The sequence below is a fragment of the Lepidochelys olivacea genome (genome assembly GCF_965140295.1).
Source record: "Lepidochelys olivacea isolate rLepOli2 genome assembly, chromosome: 25".
NCBI lineage: Eukaryota > Metazoa > Chordata > Testudines > Cheloniidae > Lepidochelys > Lepidochelys olivacea.
Window position 1 is genome coordinate 8090360 of NC_140435.1, and position 21726 is coordinate 8112085.

A 21726-nucleotide genomic window follows, 5' to 3' on the forward strand; every position below is an offset into this window, starting at 1 on the left:
CAGCAATCTGCAGTGACCAGCAAGTACCTAGCCCCCAGCCGGCCGGCTCACCCAGGATGGACATCCTCTTGCGGACGCTGTTGAAGTCCAGCATGGCCAGCAAGCTGTACGTCCGCTCTGTGCCCAGCTCGCTGAGGGTGATGGTGTCCTGTGTCCGGGAGAGGAAGACATACCCAAGGTTCCTGGCTGCCATCACCAGGGCCTCTTCGTCCGGCGAAGCTGCCTGGTAAACCAGCTCACCTGCTAAAGGAAGAGAGTAAGAGACAGACAAGGCTCTTCCCATTAGGCTTGAGCTGAGTCAGCACTCAGAAGGAGACTGGCTTTGCCTACAGGGCCATGATCAATCTTCAGCCAGGGCTACAGTGGCTTCAAAGCTCCATGCGAACGGCTGTGTCTGGCCTGTTCATTCCCCTGGCTCCTGGATGGCACCATTTGGTTGCCTCCCCCCTCCACCCCCCCCCGAGTAAAGCAAGTTCTGCTCAGGGTTGCAGGGATTCACTTGGCCTCACGCCATGATGGTTCCCCAGAAGTCAGAGGATTTGCCCCCCGACGCCTTTGTTCCCCAGCTCGTTACTTCTAAATGAACACCCCAGTGTGGAGCTAATCCCCTGCTTCAGGTGGGCAGAAATGCAGCGTGGCACATGCCGGGCACTGTGCTGCTTCCTGGTCAAAGCTCGCTGCTCCTGCTGCTCGGAGGAGCGCCCCCGCAGGCCCTTGGCCCAGGCTACGTAAGGCTTTGGGCCACTGGAGCAGCTACATTGATGCTGGTGCAACCCGCTAGTATTGACATGACCTGGACCAGTGCCACCCCCTAGTGTAGACGTGACCTGCCTCAGCACCACCCCCAGCATTGACGTGACCTGCTCCAGCACCCCCTCAATGTAGAGGTGACCTGACCCAGTGCCACCCCCCAGAATAGAGGTGACCTGACCCAGCGCCACCCCCCAGCATAGATGTGACCTGCCCAAGAGCCACGCCCAAGCGTTAATGTGCCTTGCACCCCAAGATCAGACTACCCCGTTTCACACTGCCATGCTGTGATGCTTTGGGGGAAAAGGTCTGGGTTTTCTTGACTGTTGCTAGAAAAAGAGTTGGTTGTTTTCTTCCACGCAGCAGGAACCTCAGTCCAGAGCAGAGCCCCGTTTCGCAAGCCGAGGCGAATCACCTGCCCTCTAAGTCTCTGGAGACACCCCCTGCCTTTGCACGCTCTTGCTGAACGGTGTGTGTTTGGGAACAGTGCACAGAAAGTACCAGCTCTAATCAAATCCAACCAGGGTGAGAATGCTCTGGTGGTTTCCCCTTTCGCTAGGCTTGGCATCAATTCCGTATTTGGTGTGGGGGGTGATGAGTGACTGCCGCGATCAGAGGAACCTGGGCAAAGCCCACCCACCACCCAGGCAAGGGGAGGGCTCCCACCGTTCCTCCCCCACTTTGCGGCAGCATTCCCCCTCTGATCTGCCCTGAGGAATCTCTTATCCCGAAGGAGGCACTAAGCCCTCAGCTGGGGCCAGGCGCTGTTGGACCTGGAGCCATGCCCCCCATGACCCCTTCCCACCCCACACAGAGCTCTGGTGCACAGGGGGAATGGGCCTAAGGTGAAGATCCAGGGGATACACTGGGTCTTCCTTTAGATCTGTGCAAAATGGGGGGCGTGGTGTGTGTGAAACAAGCACAAATCAGAACTCGCCACTCACTCACACCAGTGCTGACTGTCTCCCCGCCCCCGCCCCCGCCCCTCATCCTGCACATAGGCAAAAGGCCACGCGAGCTCCTGCCCCAACGTATTATCTCCTCGACCGCAGTCCAGGCTCATCTTTAAATGCACCGGCCTCTGGCTTCGGACACGGTTGCTGAAAGCGGCTGAGTCTGGGCAGACGGACAGGCCTGGTCAGAGCCTGGGGCCCCGTCAGAATTCTGCGGTGCTCCCTGGCCAGCAGGGCGTCATTTTCAGACCCAACTCACTGTCTTTCTCCTCCACCATGACGGTGTGGCAGAGGGCCAACAGCCTCAGGAACTCCCTCATCACCGGATCGTCGTTCTGCAGGACGGCCTCCAGGAGTGAGGGGTCGTGAAACTCAGCCGTCCTGTCCACGTAGGGGTTCCAGCTCATACTGGCTTTCTGCAAGAGGGGCAGGCCAAGACGTTCATAGGAGGAAGGAGCAAAATCAAACAGCCAGGCAAACCCGGCTCAGCACTGCAGGGAGCACCTTTCTCCAGAAGGAAAAATGGAAGAGCCTGTCTACACTAGGAGCTGGGGCTGGGATACCCAGCCCGAGGAGAAAACACCTGTGCTAGACCAGATTGCACTAAGGTCCTAAAACTGGAGCGTAGCTTCGGCAGCTCCAGCAGCGGGACGGGTTAGCCACGCTGAGCACGAGCCTGAAGTCTCAGACGGGTACGTACTTGGGGCAAACGAGTCCGTACTCTGGTTTCAGCACCTTGGCTCAATCAGAGCTAATGCAGGTACGTCTCTTTGAGCAGGAAATCACCACCACCCCCCGCCCAGCTCCAAGTGCAGATGGACCCTAAACTGGTTCCATCTCCCTTAGCAACCTGTCTCCTACCATCCATTTCCCCTCTAATGGGCGAAACAGGCCAGTATCTCACCCTTTATATTAAGGACCTGTTTATAACGCATTAATACATGATTAAGAGATGGTTTTAATAACCGACTAATCAAGCGTTCTAGAGCCCAACTGATCAATAACTTATAACTGTGGTTTATAACCATTTTATAATCCACACTACTCATGCTTGTTACATGTAACATGCCTATGACACCTATTCATTGTTTATTAACCCTTTATAACCATTAATAAATGGAACCTTACTGTGAAGTGTGATGCTGGTTAGCACAACATTGTGATTAGAAGATATTTACAGCAATGGGCCCCATTCTCCATTGCTTTGCACCTGGTGTCATCGTTCACCCCTGCGCAGAATGGGTGTAAAACGCTGCCATTCTGAGCTGGTACAATTTGAGGGGCATTTTCACAGGTGTAAATGACTGTACCAGGTGCAGGGGGATGGGGAATCAGGCCCCAAACCGGCTATGCGTTTCCAAGCCCTCTCTGCACCCCAGGACTACTGACCAGTCCAAAACCACCATCAGCCCACGTGATGAACCAGGTGTGTGGAGACAGTTATTTCCTGTGCTGGCCAATGTGGGGCTAGGACAGGGGCGGACAAACTTTCTGGCCTGAGGGCCACATCGGGTTTCTGAAATTTTGTGGAATACCAGTTAGGGGAGGCTGTGCCTCCCCAAACAGCCAGATGTGGCCCGTCCCCCGCCCTCTATCCAACCCCCCCCTGCTTCTCACCCCCTGACAGCCCCCTGGGACTCCTGCCCCATCCAACCCCCCCTGTTCCTTGTCCCCTGATGCCCCCCCCCGGGACCCCTGCCCCATCCCCCCTCCCTGTCCCCTGACTGCCCCCTGCCACCCCCTCCTCTCATTCCTGACTGCCCCCCAGGGACCCCTGCCCCATCCAATCACCCCTTCTCCCTGACCACCCCCAGAAACCCTGCCCCTGACTGCCCCCTACTGCCCCATCCAACCCCCCTCTCCTTCTTGACTGCCCCTCCAGGACACCTGCCCCCATTCAACCTCCCTGTTCCCCATCATCTGACCGCCACGACCCCTATCCACACCCCTGACCACCACCCCTCTATCCAACCCCCCTGCTTCCTGCCCCCTTATCACGCTGCCTGGAGCACTAGTGGCTGGCAGCATGGCACCGGTACAGGCAGCCATGCCGCCCAGCCGGAGCCAGCCACGCCACCGTGCAGCACAGAGCACCGGGTCAGGCCGCGGCTCTGCAGCTGCACTTCCCGGCAAGAGCTTGCAGCCCCGCAGCCCAGAGCATTGCGCCGGCAGCACAGTGAGCTGAGGCTGCGGGAGGGGGGATGAGCCTCCCGGGCCAGGAGCTCAGGGGCCGGGCAGGAGGGTCCTGCGGGCCGGACGTCGCCCGAAGGCCGTAGTTTGCCCACCTCTGGGCTAGGAGCATCCTCAGAGATAACCCCTGAGATTGACAGGCCCAGTTTCCTCCCATTCCCTGGAAGTGGACAATGGCTCGCTGTTACTGTGTGAAACACTGGGCAAAGGAACAGCTAGCACAATAAGGAGTGTACGGCTCTGCTGTGCAGAGGATTCTCGGCTCTGCACATATAACTACTAAAACTACGCATCGGATAGTTACGCACCGGAGCTTTGTTTTCACCATTTGCAGATCCTGTTGGGAAAAAAAAAACAGTTAATAAATAGTCTGCACTGAACGCTTCTTAGCGGGTGCTCAGGCCGAGATGGTCAAACGTGACCTGTGATTTTGGGGACCCAGCTGACGACACCTTGACCTGACTGTCAAAAAACGAACTGCGTCCACCCTCTGGAAATCAGGCCCTTTTAGGCATCTCAAGTTGTGCGCCCAAAAATCACTAGGCATTTTTGCAAATCTTTCCTTAATTCATTAGAGAACAATCTTCTCCAGCACTGGCCACCTGCCCTCCCAGTTCTCCCACCTTCATCACTGCCTTGTGGGAGTCTTGATCTCTTCTGGCTTCTCACTGCCAAGCTCCTCCTTAATCTCCTTCCCGAATACCCGGCTGAAGGATCCAAAGAACAGCCAATCCCTTAGCTCCACCCACTAGCTGTAGAGTTTCAAGGTGACTTGAAAAAGGAAAAATGTGTGGACTTTGTCCTGTTATTCGCTTGGATTTTTTTAATTGGGTCAAAAATAAGGGGCGTTTTTGGTTGGTTGGTTGAAGTTTTTTGTTGGGTTTGGGTTTTTTGCATATTTTTAGCATGAGAAATTCAGTTCTCACCTGACCTACTTTCCCTGGGAAACTTGGGGCTTTCCCCCTGTCTGTTTTTGTCAACAAACCTTTAACACAAATGCACTATATGCAGTCAGGAGAAAAGCTCTCTATGCTAAAGATTCAATACTCCCTGCCCTGCAAGTCTCATCAATTAAGAGTGGAGCCAGAGAAAGCTCCCAAAACCATGAGAGACTTCCAACTAGTCATCCAGCAATACAAGGGGAGACAAGACCTGACAATCCTGATATTTCTAAGGGTAAAAAAAAGCATAAAAATAACTTTAAAAAAGAAAATGGGGGGGCTTCTTCATCATAAAAGAACAACCACTTTTCTTTCCCTCCTTTGCAGGCCACATTTCAGAAGAGCTCTTGAAGTAAAGCAGGGGAAGGCACATGAATGCATTCTGGAGTGTCACAGGAGAGCTGCAGGTGGCTGGAAGGAATTTACAAAAAGCAATCATTTCTGTGCTAAACTCCCCTCAGCACTCCAGCTGGGAGGGACACAACATTGACCAAAAAGGCCTTTTCAAGCAAATTGCAGAAATTTCTGTTTCTGTTGAAATTTCCGGGGGAGGGGAGTTCGTCAAAAACCTGAAACCCAAAAACTGTTGAGTTTTCGAAAACCAGAACTGAAAAACACAGGGTTTGCAGGATCTCAATGACCCCCTCCCTCCCCAAATTCTGTGAAAAAATTCATTTCCTCTCAAAATGTTTTGTGGGAAATAAGATATGTTTCCAGCTCTATTCAGCTCCCAGTGGGCCTACCTCCTTTTTCAATGAGCACCTTTGCCTGCCACCTTCCCCGCAGCCTGCCCTAATCAGGTCACACGTCATGCCTCAGTTCATCGAGTGTCACTAGGCCAGCCGAAGGCTGCTGTGCCAGAACGGAGAGCAGCCAGTTGCTGATGGGTCTGACAGGAAGTTCAAATCCGAAACGTACCCCTGCTCCCCTCTCTCTGAGGGAGGTGCTGAGGTGGATCCTAGGCAGAGCTTCGGGGCTTGGGCCCTCTCTAGCGACTGTATGCTGACAGACATTCCCCAGCCCATGTGGGGCTGGCCCAAGCCTTGACCTTCCTTTCCCCATGCAGGGCGGGCATTGCTGCTCGCCCGAGCCCTGCCTCCCCACCACGAGGGGCTGGCATCGCCGCTCCGTCCCCCTGCACGTTCCTCCACACCCCGCTTTTTTGACAAATGTGCCTTTGTCCCGTAGTTGGCAAGAGCAAACAGGAAAAATGCCCACTGTTGCCAAAAAAGTCGGGACAGCCAAGTCAGGGCTTTAAAAAGGGTCTGTCCCGGCCAACACGGAACGTATGGTCACCCTAAGCCACAGATGCACCACGCAGTTAGGAAGATCATGAGCAAACAATGGGACAATACTGACCAGCATGAAAAGCAGCAGCCCCAGCAAACCAGCTGCCCAACGACATCTGACATAACTGCATGCTGAATTTCTACAGCACCTGCTACTTGAGGACCTCAATGCACCTTGCTAAAATTAATGAACTGGATTAAATTACTTGCTATGGGTTGCACAGCGGGTCTGTAGCAGAACAAGAAATAGAACCCAGGTGTCCTGCAGTGCACCCCACAACTATTCAAGGTCAGCCTCCCCCAAGAACCTATAGAAACCTGCTTCCACTCAGAGGTACCATAGGTGATCCCGTTGATGCAACATTTCTTGAAGGTCATAATGTTCTGCGTCAAGGTGCCCGTCTTGTCCGAAAAGATGTACTCAATCTGGCCAAGCTGGTCATTGAGGCTGGTGCTCCTGGCTTTTGCTGGAGTGTCCTTCGCAGGGTAGTACATCTCCAGGTCCCAGTCAATAAAACAGCTGTTCACCATGTAGATGAATTCAAACCTAGGAGACCCAGGGGAAAGAGACACAACAGGCATGATAGTTATTTTAGCCACAGAGCTAGGGGCATTTGGGAATCTGACACCCCCCGCCCTTTCTCTTTGTCTTACAGCTCGGAGCCTGCTAAAATCCAAAACAGTGCAGATCACTCAGGGTCAGAATTTCATGGCTCGGCATTCTGGGTTGGGAGCAGGTTGGGGGCTAAGCTCTTTTGAAAATCTGCCCCTAATGGAAGGTGCTGAGAACATCTGTCACTGAGCACCTTTGAAAATCTGGCCCTTGATGACAAACCTCAAATGTCTGAAGGTTCAGGTAAGGGCCAAAAAGTTTGGAAGCTGCTTCTGACGTATCAGACCTCTGGTGTCTTCCTAGCTGGGCTGACAATCTCAAGTCACTGGGTGAGCAAGAGATTTCAAATCATTCCTGTCTCTGGTCAGGATGGAAACAGAGATGTCCCAAAGATCTTCATCGCTCCTACTTCCCCGGGGAGTGAATGTGCAAAGTAATGGGCAGAGGAGAATGTTAAACTCCTCCAGACTCAGCCAAAGCTCAGGTCAGGTTTAGAGGGGGAGGGAGAGTCTACTCTCTCCTATCCCTAGCCCTAACCAGCTATCCCATTCGATCCTCCTCACCCTTCAATCTAACATCCAGTTACCGTACTAATGATTACCGAGGGAGGCCCAGGCAAAGGAGTGGGAGCCAGGAGTGCTAATCCTGACTTGGTGCCTCAGGAAAGTCACTTCTCTCCTGTGTGCCTCAGTTTCCCCATTCTGTAAAGTGAGGTTAAGAACACTGACCTCACTGTGACAGGGGAGGATTCAGTATCTAATTTCTGTAAAGTGCTTTGCACATCCACAGTGCAGCACGTTATCTGTATTTAGGCTCACAGTTGTGGCCTCATCAGAATCACCACGCTGACATTTAGTGACCAAATATTATCTTCGTCATCAAGCTATCGCCACCAGCCTAGCCATAACTCCAGACCATACAGCCTCCTGGGTGGCTTCTCTAGTGACTTTCATCTGAGGATCCCAAAGCACTTTACTAACATTAATGAATTTGAGCATCACAGCCCGTCCTCTGACCTAGGTCAATATTACCCCCCTTCCACGGATAAGCAAACAGAAGTGACTTGCTCGAGGTCAAGGCCGAGTAAAAAACAGACCCCTGACATGCTGACTCCCAGTCCCAGAGGCACCGATGTTCCCCGCTGCACCGAATGGCAGGCTGACCCAGGAGGACAAAAGGGCGAAGTAAAAGACAGCGACTATTTATAAGCAGCACAGAATCCACTCTGAGGATCTTACGTTATGTACATGGACATCGGTATGATGATGCTCAGAAGGATCATGAAGCCCCAGAAGGTGAAAAAGGCCTGCGTGGCAGGGCTTGTGCCGACATACAGAGCGGAGAGGTAGCTGTGCTGCGTGTGGAACTTCACGGCCCAGAATCCAGCGGCAAAGGCGAGACATAATGACGTAATGACCAGCATCACGAAGATCTGGGGGCAGGGGAAGAAATCCACCTCTCAAGGCACTGTGCAGGATTCCACCAGGCTTTTCTCCAAGAGGGTTCATGGGCCAAGCAGCGCCACCCAGGCTTCCAGAGAGGCAGGAGTGAGGGCCTGTCTGCATTAGCCATTTTAGTAGCAGTGTAGCTAAACTGATGCTCTCCCCGGATAGACAATGGGCTACACTGGTGTGAAGCAGGGTAGTTACACGGGTGCAGACAGGCCCTTCTTTGGTGTGAATTTAAACCACTAGATCCTCGGCTGGTGTGTCTTGCTCACATGCCCTGGTCATACATGGCCAGATTCGATGTCAGGAAGGAATTTCCCCCCAGGTGGCGAGCCTGGGGTTTTTTCACCTTCTTCTGCAGCCAGGAGTGTGGATCCCCTTTTGGGATCATCTGGGCATCTGTCACCTAATCAATTCCCTGCCATTGCAGGGCCTTGGGCATGGGTGGCACCTTGGTCTCTCCTGTTCTCGCTCCTGAGGACTGAAATGCTTTAGTCTAACTAAAGTCTTTGGGCTCAGTGCAGGGGTTTCTGGGTGAAAATTAACTATGCAGGGAGCTCAGACTAGAAGTTGGATGAAACCATGAATCCTGGTATAACCTTTGTGTGGACACTCTTATTCTGGGCCTTTTTTCAGGTTACTGTATGTCACTTGGGAAGGGGTTTAAAACTAAACCGAAAAGAGCCACTCTTATACCGGAATAAGAGTGTCCACGCATCGGAGGTTTATACCAGTATAACTAGATCTGGATAACTGGTAAAATGTTCCCATGTGAACAAGACCTTCGACATAGAGCCTGAGTTCTCCAGCTTTGCCCTGCTGGGGGAGCATATTATACTTAGATGGGAAGCTCTTTGGGGAAGTGACTGTCATTTTGTCCTCTGTCTGTACAGCGCCTAGCACACTGGGGCTCTGGTTCATGAGTGGGCTCCTCGGTGCCACCGGAATAAAATTAATAATAACGTAATAATAATTACACATAACAGAGTCAATAATAATAATATAGATACATCTCATGGGCCCCTCCCTTCCCAATTGCTATGGCTTAGACCCACCCCTGCCCATCCATAGTCACATAACATCCCCGCAGCAGGTGCAGCCAGTGGCAAAGCACCGTTAGGAACGTACTTAATGCACCTTTCGTTTCTCTCAATGCACCTGGAAAGCAGGAGGAGGAGCCGGTGCCACATGACCATCCACAGACCTCCCCCCCAAAGGGCCACAGAGCATCATGTGGGAGCCACCGACAGAGGGTGGAAGGACGGAGCCAACAAGGCATCGTAGCTAGAACGGGTAACTGAGAGTGCTGCCTTTAAATAGAGACTTCAGGGCAGACAGGATGGTCTTGTGGCTAGGGAGATGACTCTGGGGAACTGGGTTTTGTCCCGTCCCCCTCGAAACCTTGGGGACAAGTCAATTCCTCACTCTCTGTGTGGCAAAACCTAATTCGTTCCCGTTTCTGATGTACAATGGTGCTGAACACCCGAGATGGTACTATAAATAACCGTGGACCATGTTATCTCAGAGATAAACACAATACAAGGCCCCAGGGGCAGCTGGTATCTCACCAGATATCCACGAGGAATAGTTGCTGTTTCTAGGGTTGAGGTAAATAGGCCTGATGGGTCATTTGGTTGGAAAATTACAAACACCTGAAAGCAGGAGCTTAGCAAGCCACTGCTACAGCTCATTTGTAGCTATCAACACAGCATCATCAGCACCATGGTCCTACAGCCACGTTCACCCATCTGCCTGCTGATTCCTCTGCAAACATATGTGGCCACAGTTCTTCAAGACAGCAGGACAAGAATTAGTGTTTAAATTAGAATCTACAGCCAGAGGACCTTTTAGTGGCTCTACACTAAGGGCCAATGGAACATGACACTACGTTCTCCAAGCCAGATCCTCAGCTGGGGTACACGGGCACAGCTCTACAGGGAAGCTACGGTCAATTTCCACCAGCTGAGAATCTGGCCCCTTTGACGTCAATGGAGCGAGGTCGATTTATACTTGCTTAAGACCTGGTCTTCTTATTTAATTTAAACTGCAGTGCTGGGGAAAGGGGCTGGTCTCTCTGTCAGAGTGGGTGGGCAGAGCCCACCAGGACAAGGTGGGAGGGGAGGGGCCATGGGGAAAGTGCCACTTTGACCGCTGCTGAGAACGAAAAGCAACGCAAGTGTCCCAGCTGCACTCAGGGGCGGCGAGTTATATGGGCCCGGGGTGCCCATGCTCCAGGAATTTTCAGGGTCCGGGGGCCTGGCTCCACAATGTTCGGGGCCGGGTCTCTCCCCCGGCCCCACCTGCCGCCCCTGCACCTCCCCTGGCTAAGGGGGCTTCCTGCCCAGCCTCGCTTTGCGCCACTCCCAGAAGTGGCCGGAACAGCCCTATGGCCCCAGGGAGGGGGTGTCTCTGCGCGCTGCCCCCGCCCCGAATGCCGACTCCGCAGCTCCCATTGGACAGTAACTGCAGCCAATGGGAGTTGCGGAGGCGGGGCCTGCACACACCCCCACCGATAAAATGCTCTCAACACCAGTCCCACAACTGCCTTCCACTCCATGCTGAACCAGAGACAGAGCTACACCCCTGTGGAGTGAGAGGTCAGGCAGTGAGAGCTCAGCTGGCCAGCCCATTTCTGGTGGAAGGGATGCACTTACTACGATCACCAGTCTGTCCATCAAGCGGTCCAGCTTGGTTTTCTTCATCTTGATCTTCCCACAGTTTTTCATAATTTTGGAATCCAATCCTGGATAAGACACATTTTAAAAAGGAAAACAGAAAAACACCTGACCCTGGCAATTGTTTAGCTGCTGGAGAATCATGCTGGCTGCATCACACCCACTTTGCTCTCCAGACTGGGGAGAAATGTCTCTCATGCCCCATGATGTTGGTGTCATCACACTGTGATAGGAACTCATTCCAAGGAAGCCTGTTCCACCATCCCACAGCGTGGTCTAGTGGTTAGACCAGGGGCCTCCTAGGTTCCATTCCCAGCTCTGCCTCCGACCTACTTTGTGATCTTGAGCAATTCAATTCACCTTTGTGCCTTGGTTTCCCCATCTATAAACAGGGTATAATTATGTGTAGCCCTTTGAGAGCTCCAGGGGCAGGGAACTCTAGGAGTGTCACTTGCACAGGGATGGCCAATTTTGCAATTCAAGGGCTGCAGAGGCAACTTGCCAAGAGCATACGTGTAATTTATTCCTTCATTCCTGTCAGAATGGTGCAAAGGGGCCTTAATGTAAATGAGAATCTGGCCCAAGGAATCGACAGCATTTCTAGTATATCCATGCCAATGGTATTGCTTAGATAAACAGAAATCGCTTGCTGGCTGATGTTGCCAGCAGTAGACACCTGCCACTGATCAGAACTGTTCTCACCCCGAAATTAGCAAAGAGCTACAGAGTTGGAAACCTCAGGCCACATGTGTTAAGGAAAAGTTAGCACATGTGACTCCATTTTGGTTTGGGGCCCACCATTGTTTAAATGCCAGCACATTATACACCAGGAGGAGTGATCCTTAGATACTGAATCCCTGTGAAAATCCTCCTCCTTGTCTCCAGCCTGCCTTGACTCCCAATATCTGGTTTTTGTCAGTCTCTAACTCCCTGTCTCTTGGCCTTGATGTGAGGCCTCCCATTCTGATAATAAAAGTTACTGATGCATGGCTTTAGGACCATGCTGTGTAATTAACATACTGGTATAGCACGAGGAATGCACCAAGCAGGGATAGGTGGTAGATAAGACAAGGGTTTGTTTATTGGCTAAGGTTTCCGATGCACGAGGCCAACATGCTTTGCTAAAAAGTATATAACCTTTGTATAATCTGTATTCAGGGTCCCCCCCTGGCTAGCAGGGGGGCACCATGCTCGAGCGTAATAAACTTAGTGTCTTTTGGGAACTCTGCAGTTGTGGACTTTGTTTCTGTGCCTCGGCCTAGATTCGAACTGTGCGTGACCTATCAGGTATAATTCGTAGCACTGGTGTGTGTGTCCTATCAGGTATAATTCGCAGCAGTTGTATGCATGTCCTACCAGGTGTAATTTGTAACACATGGAGCCCTCAAATCCCACCTTGGGAATTTTTGACATCCGGGGACAGTGGCAGGAGCATTAACAAGACCAGGTGTCGCCTCGTCCTCTGCCCTTATGGTAGGGGTTTAATGAGCTGTCCAAAAGGCTGAAGAATCTTCACAGAGTCAGGCCAGAGGGACCGTTCTGTCCTCTAGTCTGATCGCCTTCATAACACAGGCTATAGAATGCCCATCTGTAATTTCTGCACCAAGCCCATATCTTGTGGTTGAGCTCCAGCATATTTTTGGAAAGACGCCTAATCTTGCTTTAAAGACTCTGTCATGGAGACGCCATTGCATCCCATGGTCAGCAGTCCCAATGGTAAATTACACTCAAAATGTGCCTTATTTCTAGCCTGAATTGATTTCACACCAGCTACCAGCCACTGGATCTGGTCATGCCTTTGTCTGCTACACAAAAGCAGCCCTCTACTGTCAGACATCTTCTCTTGTAGGTACCTATAGACCAGGATCAAGTCACCTCTTAACCTTCTCCATGACAAACAGATTGAGTTTCCTAAGTCCTTCACTGTAAGGGAAAATCTGAAGAGAGCCTGAGAATGTGAATCTAAGCAGTGAATCTGCAGGTGTTTGTTTGCATGACCAACAATGCTGCTCAAATGAGTCAGAACAGCACCTGCAGTTACTCTTTTTACAAGCATAAGCTAGGCATCAGGAAGGAATACCCACATTGTGCAATGGTCTGGCAACTCCTAGGCATGTGTGGACGTCATACATGGGGTGATCTGTGAACTGGGCTGTGATCGGTGCTGACACCGTATGAAAAGGAGTGACGTTTTACTGATGGGTTAAACACAGAGGCTGTGCTGTACCTGGGGCTGATCGTTATTTCAAGTCCAGCATCCCCTCTCCTCCCTCCAGCAGTGGTCTATTCTTGAGGCTTCACAGGGAGGCAACCCATCCCCCAACACCATAGTGCACCTGGCCAGTTACACCTAATGCACGTGGAAGAGAACCAGGCCTCCTGCCGCGCCCATCCAGTGAGCAGCTTGCCCTGCCCTTTGGGTGGCGGCCTGCTTCCCACTGGGCCAGTCTCCGTACTCAGGTACACGGAGCAGCTTCAGCCGGGATGGGTTAAGGCAGGTGAAGGCTGGCTGAGGGGCATGACACCGTCACCCTGCTCGCCGGCAGCAGCCCCACGTGTCCGTTTGGCCCACCAGGCCAGAGCCTCCTCCAGCATAAATCAGCAGAGCTCCCATTAACTTCAAGGGAGCTGTGCTGAATTGATTTCAATGGTGCTACAGCTGATTTACCCCAGCTGGGGATCTGGCCCCTTGTGTCCCTGCGTCTTTTCGTCCCTGCCTCCTCCTGGCAGCCGTTGGCACTCACCCGCATAGATAACGAGGCCGTAGCAGGTCTCGGTGTTGCGTATCCTGCAGCCTCGCAGCAAGATCTTCTCACTGTCCAGTGAGTACTTCTCCCCCCTCCACTCCAGTGTGCCGATGAAGCTGTGCATGCGGCTGTTGGGCTCCTCGCAGGTCACTTTCCCTGGGATGCCAACAGCAAGGAGGGTCTGAATCACCCCTTGGCTTTCTGGGGAGAGACTGCAGAGAGGGGGTCCCTCCTCCCATCCTTCACCCCCTTCCGCCCCTCCTGCCTCATCGGGGAAGCTGACACAGCTTCTGTGGAAGAAACGCAGACCAGGGAGAGACGGGGCTTGCCCAGGGTTCGTCAGGGAATCGCAGGAGGCCACTGTGACCTGAGAGAGATATGCCAAGGGATGGTGGGTTGGGGGATGGACATGGGATGAGCTAGCCCAGTGACCTCCCTGGGGAGCAATGAAGGAGGGCTTTATGGTTGAACGTTAACCCCTTCATCCTCAGAGCCCCAGCTTTGGGGTAGTTCAGCATCACCCTGCGCATTGCATGGCTGGGCAAAGTGAGGCCCAGCACGATCGAATGAGCAGCCCTGTGTCCAGCCCAGAAAGTGGGGCAGCTGGGAATAGAACCTAGGGAGTCCTGACCCTCAAGCCATTGATAGCTGCTTGGTGGAAGCATGGGCAAGAATGGAGAGCAGGGAGCTGGAGACACGGCTGAGGACAATCCTTGAGAACACAGACCTAAGTCCTGAGGGGAGGAAGGGGAATGGAGGGAGGGGCAAGGGTTGGTTGTTTTTATCCCAATATACAATAGATCAGTCAGATTCTGATCTCAATTACACTGGTGTAAATTCACCCCAGGGCTAAGGCCCTGGCAGAGTGGTCCTAGGGGCAGAATGCTGAAGGTGGCCACAACCTCCCCTTCCATCTATCTGGCCTGGAATCTATTTGGTCCCTTCACGGCAGCCTCTGAAAGCAACTTTGCTGGGAAGGGGCCTGCAGGCCACCTGGGGGAGCCCAGAGAGGGGTGGTGGCAAATACAGACTAGGGATGCACTCTTTACCCATTGCAGCCTCCCATGCTGGAATCCGCTGAAGCCAACTAACGATACTGCCTTGTTCCACCAGCCCCCATCCCTGGCACAAAGAGGTGCGAATCTGGCCCCCTGCAGCACTTTCCTCTGCTATACAATGGGCCAAGAGCACTAACACCAGCCTCCCAAGGGGGCTCTGCATCAGTCACATGTCTGGGCTTTTGCCCTCTGCACCAGGGAAGACTCACGTGCCTTGGAGTGTTTCATTTTGGCAGGGTAATTAAATAAATATCCCTGTTGCTCCGGGTTTATATTGGAGCCAGCGAGGCGAACACTCACCATCAAAGGCAGCCATGCTCGCCTCGCTCACCAGCTCCTGGTGCGTGGCCAGAAGGGCCTGTCTGAACTTTAGGTTGGTTTCCCTGCAAACAAGAACAGGTCTGAAAACAATCTGAAGGAAAAGCCACAAAGCAGGGTGGTGCTGGTCACTCCCCTAGGGCAGTGGGTCTCGATCTTTCCAGACTACTGTACCCCCAAGTTTCACCTCACTTAAAAACGACTTGCTTAAAAAATCAGACATAAACATACAAAAGTGTCACAGCGACTAGGACTGAGACATCGCTCACTTTCTCATTTCTCCCTTATAATTATAAAATAAATCAACTGGAATATAAATATTGTCCTTACATTCCACTGTACAGTATATAGAGCAGTGTAAACAAGCCATTGCCTGTATGAAGTTTTACTTTGTACTGACTTTGTTAGTGGTTTTCATGTAGCCTGTTGTAAAAGTAGGCAAATCTCTAGATGAGTTGATGTACCCCCTGGAAGAGCTCTGCGTACCCCCAGGGGTATGTGTACCCCTGATTGAGAACCAATGCCCTATTGTGCCCAAGGGTTGGAGAAGTGTGGGGTGAGAGGGGTATTATTAATTATTACGATTTATGTACATTACAGTAGCACCTAGAAGCCCCAGTTGAGATCAGGGCCCCATTGTGCTGGGTGTAGCTTATACACGGAGTAAGAGACAGCCCCTGCTCTGAAGAACTTACACTCTAAATACATTATCCCCATTTTATAGATGGGGAACTGAGGCCCAGTGAGATGATGTGATTTGCCCAAGATCAGGCAGGGAGTCTGGGCAGAGTGGGAGATTTCACCCAGCTCTGCAGACTCCCAGGCCAGTGCCTTAACCACCAAATCATCCTCTTTTGGCTCCTGTAATTATTGGGGTTACTCTGTACCCCAAAAGCCTAGGTCCTAGGAGCATGCCAAGTGCATGCATCTCAGAGGCAAGGCCTGCAGGTGCTTCAGCAGTGAGGCCTTGTGGGCGCTAGCCCCGATGGGTCCCAGACACAGGGCTAAAGGGCAGGTTGTCACTGGGGCTGGCAGGACGGGGAAGGTTGCAGATACCCTTGGTACAGAAACTTACACAGTTACAGTCACACTGAGCGACAGCGGGTCCTGTTCAGGCCCCGGCCAGTCCCATCGAGGGTCAGGGCTGGTCAGCCCTAGTGCCCAGGGCACCACTCCAGTCCAGTCTCTATTCCTGCAAACGGGCATTGGCAGGTTTCCAAGCCAGGCTCAGTTAGTGCCTCTCATTGGGGCCCCTCCACCGTGGCTCCCTGCCCAGCCATTGCTGCTCCCACATTAAGTCCCAGACAGGCCTGCATCTGGCAGTCACATCCGGCAGTCAAGTCCGGTTCAACATAGAATCATAGAACTGGAAGGGACCTCGAGAGGTCTCCTAGTCCAGTCCCCTGCACTCATGGCAGGACTCCGTATTATCTAGACCATCCCTGACAGGTGTTTGTCCAACCTGCTCTTAAAAATCTCCAGTGATGGAGATTCCACAACCTCCCTAGGCAATTTATTCCAGTGCTTCACCACCCTGACAGTTAGGAAGTTTTTCCTAATGTCCAACCTAAACCGCTCTTGCTGCAGTTCAAGCCCATTGCTTCTTGTCCTATCTCAGAGGTTAAGAACAATAACTTTTCTTCCTCCTCCTTGTAACTTGTATGTACTTGACAACTGTTATCATGTCCCCTCTCAGTCTTCTCTTCTCCACACTAAACAAACCCAGTTTTTTCAATCTTCCTTAAGAGGTCATGTTTTCTAGACCTTTCAACATTTTTGTTGCTCTTCTCTGGCCTTTCTCCAATTTGTCCACATCTTTCCTGAAATGTGGTGCCCAGAACTGGACACAATACTCCAGATGAGGCCTAATCAGCGCAGAGTAGAGTGGAAGAATTACTTCTCGTGTCTTGCTTACAACACTCCTGCTGATACATCCCAGAATGATGTTCGCTTTTTTTGAAACAGCGTTACACTGTTGACTCATATTTAGCTTGTGATCCACTATGACCCCCCAGATCCCTTTCCGCAGTTCTCCTTCCGAGGCAGTCATTTCCCATTTTGTATGTGTGCAACTGATTGTTTCTTCCTAAGTGGAGAACTTTGCATTTGTCCTTATTGAATTTCATCGTATTTACTTCAGACCATTTCTCCTGTTTGTCCAGATCATTTTGAATTTTAATCCTATCCTCCAAAGCACTTGCAACCCCTCCCAGCTTTGGTATTGTCCACAAATTTTATAAGTGTACTCTCTATGCCATTATCTAAATCATTGATGAAGATATTGAACAGAAACGGACCAGAACCAATCCCTGCGGGACCCTACTCATTATGTCCTTCTAGCATGACTGTGAACCACTGATAACTACTCTCTGGGAACAGTTTTCCAACCAGTTTTGCACCCACCTTATAGTAGCTCCATCTAGGTTGCATTTCCCTAGTTTGTTTATGAGAAGGTCATGCCCGACAGGATCAAAAGCCTTACTAAAGTCAAGATATACCACATCTACCGCTTCCCCCCATCCACAAGGCTTGTTGCCCTGTCAAAGAAAGCTATCAGGTTGGTTTGACATGGTTTGTTCTTGACAAATCCATGCTGACTCTGTGGCTGTGCACATGGTTCCTGGGCTTCTCTCCAGCCCCCTTCTGCCATGTGGCTCCTGCTCCCCAAACCGAGCCCCGCCTGGTTCAGGACCATTCCTCTCACCCAGTCAGGGGAATGGGAAGTGCAAAGCGAATGGGGCCGGTAGGAAATATGGTCCCTGCTTAGCCAGGAAAAAGGGGGTATACAGAGGAGGCTGATGAAACTTGTAGTCCGCTGCTTTGGAGATGCAATACACCCCAGGTTTTGAATTTTGGGTGTCCCATTTCAGAATCCCTCAGGGCCTGATTTTTGAGGGTGCTGAGCACCCGCAGCTGCCAGGGGCTTTACCCGGAGTTTCAGGCACCCAGCACCTCTGAAACCCTGGCCAAGGTGTCTCCAGCTGGACTCCCAAATATGGAGGCCTCAGACCGTTGGCTATGGTGTCTCTGGGCCCCAGCCGGTGGCTGTGGTCTCCCAACGGTCTCTCCCTCTGCTTACCCATCAATATCCGCTGTCTCCACGTAGCACAGGCTGCTGGGCTCTGAGCTGGACAGCAAGAGCAGGTCAGCCTTTAAAAGCAAGTGAAAGAGAAAAGGCCTCAGAGAGACTTTCCTGATGAGGCCCCCCTCGTCCCCGCTCCCCAGCATTACGGCCTCGGAGTGAGGGGCCTGGCCCAGCATGCGGGGCCTCACGCACCGGGACGAAGCTGTCCTTGCGGAGGCAGACGACATCACCGACACAGATGTCCCGCCATTTCTTCCAGCTAAAGCTGCAAGAGAAGAATGAGCCACTGAGGGAGGGCCCAGCCCTGCTGAGACGCGCTGAGCTGACAGCCCTGGTGGCCTCTCTCCATGGGGCGGGGGCCAGCAGCAAGGTAAGTTTCACTCCCACCCTCCCCCAGCCTCTGCGCCTCAACCCTGACCTCCAGGACGAGAGGAGACTTCAGTCTCTGTGGCCCATCCAATCCTTGGCCGCTCCGCTGAGCCTGCCAGTGGGGAGGCCAGCTGGGCGGGTGGTTTCATGGCATGGGAAACCGGCATGGGACCCACCAATGCCTAACAGGCACGCCGCCAAGCAGCCGACGAGGGCAGCGCCTTTGGGCTGTTGGGGAGCTGGGCTTAGAGGCCCATTTCAGTCCCTTCTGCACCCTTCCGCCTCCTGATAAGAGCAACCTCAAGCTGGGATGTCACGCTGTAGGGCCCCACTTTAGGAGCCCTATTAGTCAGAAGTGGCAGAAACTCGCTGGATGCCCTTCCTAGGAAAGGAAACTCCCTTAGGACAGGAGGAGGTGTCCCATGGAGCCAGGGCCACCTGGATCCCCATCCCAGCTGGGACTGGGATGTGTTAATCCCAAGCATGGAGCAAATGAGGCCTGCCCCAGGTTGTGGCAAAGTGTGTCTGTGTGGGGGAGCCTGGGGGTGATGACACATCACAATCTCTTCTCTGAGCACAGCTGCTAAATTGGGAGAACCCTAGGGCTCAGACAATGCCACAGAGCTGCCACCACCCCTCCCCCTGCTTCTTTGAACACATGTTGGAGGAGAAAACGACTGTAGAGAGTGAGTTTTATCCTCTAGCTCGCAGCTGGACATTTCTCAAGGCCCCTAACCTTTTCCCCACCAAGATTTCGCAGGGCCTGCTGTTGATCATCCAGTCGCTCCGATGTCGGGCCTGCAAAAATAGGAGAAAAGACAGGAACAGGCCATGTCGGGCTTCCCTGTTCACCAGGGCTGCAAGAGAACATCCCTGTTAGCACCGGGCTCTGTCCGGGAGTTCCAGCCCCAGAGTGAGGAGATCTGCCCTTCACAGGTGTGATACTGGCAGGCCAGATGCCAGCTCTTGCCCAGGCTGCAGGCATTAGCTAAGAACTGACTAATTCGTTGTTGGAGGCCTGACCAGTTCACTTATGTGGTAGTGTTGCTCAAAATAGGTATTAATCCTATAAGACAGGTTTCAGAGTAACAGCCGTGTTAGTCTGTATTCGCAAAAAGAAAAGGAGGACTTGTGGCACCTTAGAGACTAACCAATTTATTTGAGCATGAGCTTTCGTGAGCTACAGCTCACTTCATCGGATGCATACCGTGGAAACTGCAGCTATGCATCCGATGAAGTGAGCTGTAGCTCACGAAAGCTCATGCTCAAATAAATTGGTTAGTCTCTAAGGTGCCACAAGTACTCCTTTTCTTTTTGCGAATCCTATAAGAATGTATTTACTAGTGTTACAACTCAATTGCATGTTTGTAAGTTGCTGCATGCATTAATCTTATTTGAAATGTCCGTATTCCAGGAAATATGTAAGTTTTGCTTTATAACTTTGAAAATGTTTGCTCTAAACTTGTGAACCCGGATGGGAAGAGTGTTTACCTCCACCTCTACCCTGGTGGCCAGAAGAACTATCAAAATCAGATGATCCATCAAGGAACATCAAAATACGAAGATTTGGTGAATGGGTCTATCGCCCCTTGGAAACACTACGTCCAAGGAAACTTGTCCTACGGACTTGGAGGCTGAACGAAGGAAATAAAACAAAGATACATGAACATTTTCCATCTCTTTGTTGTTTGAACTCTGACGGCCAGAGACACCAAACTGAAGCCAGAAATCCCCAGGGGTTACCCCTGGGTCCACCCTGAAAGACACTTTGAAGTGACAGATCACTACAGTTCTGTCACTCTTAGGATTTATTGCAACTCAATTGGTATCTATATCTGCTTGCTTTAGCCTGGAAACAACTCTCTTATTTCTCTTTCCTAGTTAATAAACCTTTAAATAGTTTATTACAGGACTGGCTACAGCCATTGTCTTTGGTGTGAGATCAAGGGTACCAACTGATCTGGGGTCAGTGACGGGTCTCTTGGGATTGGAAGCAACCTGAATATTTTGTGATTTTTTTTGTGTAAGTGACCATTTATCATCATTTATAAAGTCCAGTTTGCCAGATAGGCTGGAGAGTCTAAAGCAGCGGTTCTCAACCCGCGGCCCGTATGTGGCCCAATTAGCACACAGCTGCGGCCCAGTTGTGTGCTAAAGGCCGCAGGGCCCGCATACAGAATCCCAGCTGCCCTGCTGCCCAGCCCGGGGCAGCAGGGTTGAGGCTGCCAGGCTGCCCTGCCTTTAGTGTGTCAGGGTCCAGGCTTCCGGGACTGCCCTGCCCCACAGGGTGGGATCCGGGCTGTTGGGGCTGTGCTGCCTCGCAGCCCTGCAGAGTCCGGGGCTGCCCAGCTGCCCAGCCCCGCAGCGGGATCTGCTCCTGCCCCACTCTGTGGAGGGGTCTCTGGGCAGGGGCTTGGGTGCTGAGCATAGGGGTCTGTAGGAGTGGGGTTCAGCGGGGGTATGCTGTGGTTCTCAACCTGCGACCCAAGTAAGTAAATAGGTTGAGAACCACTGGTCTAAAGGGACTGTCTGTGACTCCATGGTAAGACCGTGATAGTGATCCAGGAGTTCACATTTGGTTCTGGGTGAGTAACAGCTACTTATAGGGGTGTCTGCCCAGATATAGGCACTCACAGTCATGAGCCCGTCCACGCAGCATGACACAAGGCATGCCCAGTGGGTCTGAACGTGGGGAGTAGGGGGGCGGTCAATATATCTGTGGATCTAAGAGGGAGTATGTCCATTGGCTGGGACCCCAAAGAGCAGGGGAGGGGAGTGGGTCAATCATGGAGAGGCCAGAACAGGGGAAGGGGCCAGTTACTCATCCCCGCTCCAAAGGGAGGATGGTAGATAGTCACAGCCCCTTGTCTCAATGAAGGCATTGTGGATACACGTAGGGTTATGAGGCTTAAAGATGCAGGGAGCGCCAGGCTTCTTCCAGACTTTTCAGCTCAGTCCTGGGCTCTCCGGCAAGCCACACCATGCACTGGGCCCCTTTGTGGATTTCCAGCCCTGTAAACTGATGGCATACTCACAATGTCATCAATCAGGTCCCGTAGGCCTCTGAGGAGAAGGAGGGAGCTCAGGGGCAGCAGCAGGGTGAACCAGGGCAGGGTGGAGATTTCAGGAACGGTCTGAAATGGGAGGCAAGAGAGAAGAGGAACATCACATTGCTAGGGGCGGGTAGGGGACCAGACACAGCTTCACCCCCCACCCTGAAGCACTGACCCTTTCTGAGTGTTGGAAGAGTTGGGGTAACTTCCCCATTCTTTCTATGGGAGCATCTGAAT

The 21726-nt window shown here is 52.2% G+C and overlaps 1 protein-coding gene across 1 annotated transcript in view; it reads right to left on the reverse strand.

Moving 5' to 3' along the window:
• The window catches only part of ATP8B3 (ATPase phospholipid transporting 8B3), a 44119-nt gene that overhangs the window by 17728 nt on the left and 4665 nt on the right, over positions 1-21726 (reverse strand). Inside the window, exons 4-15 of the mRNA XM_084614435.1 lie at positions 21472-21570; positions 19173-19234; positions 18260-18332; positions 18062-18132; positions 14965-15047; positions 13604-13762; positions 10839-10927; positions 7975-8168; positions 6462-6670; positions 4202-4230; positions 1963-2119; positions 52-243 (exon numbers count right to left, since the gene is read on the reverse strand). Coding sequence (XP_084470561.1) covers positions 52-243; positions 1963-2119; positions 4202-4230; positions 6462-6670; positions 7975-8168; positions 10839-10927; positions 13604-13762; positions 14965-15047; positions 18062-18132; positions 18260-18332; positions 19173-19234; positions 21472-21570 — 1417 coding nt within the window. The remainder of the gene's footprint in view (positions 1-51; positions 244-1962; positions 2120-4201; positions 4231-6461; positions 6671-7974; positions 8169-10838; positions 10928-13603; positions 13763-14964; positions 15048-18061; positions 18133-18259; positions 18333-19172; positions 19235-21471; positions 21571-21726) is intronic.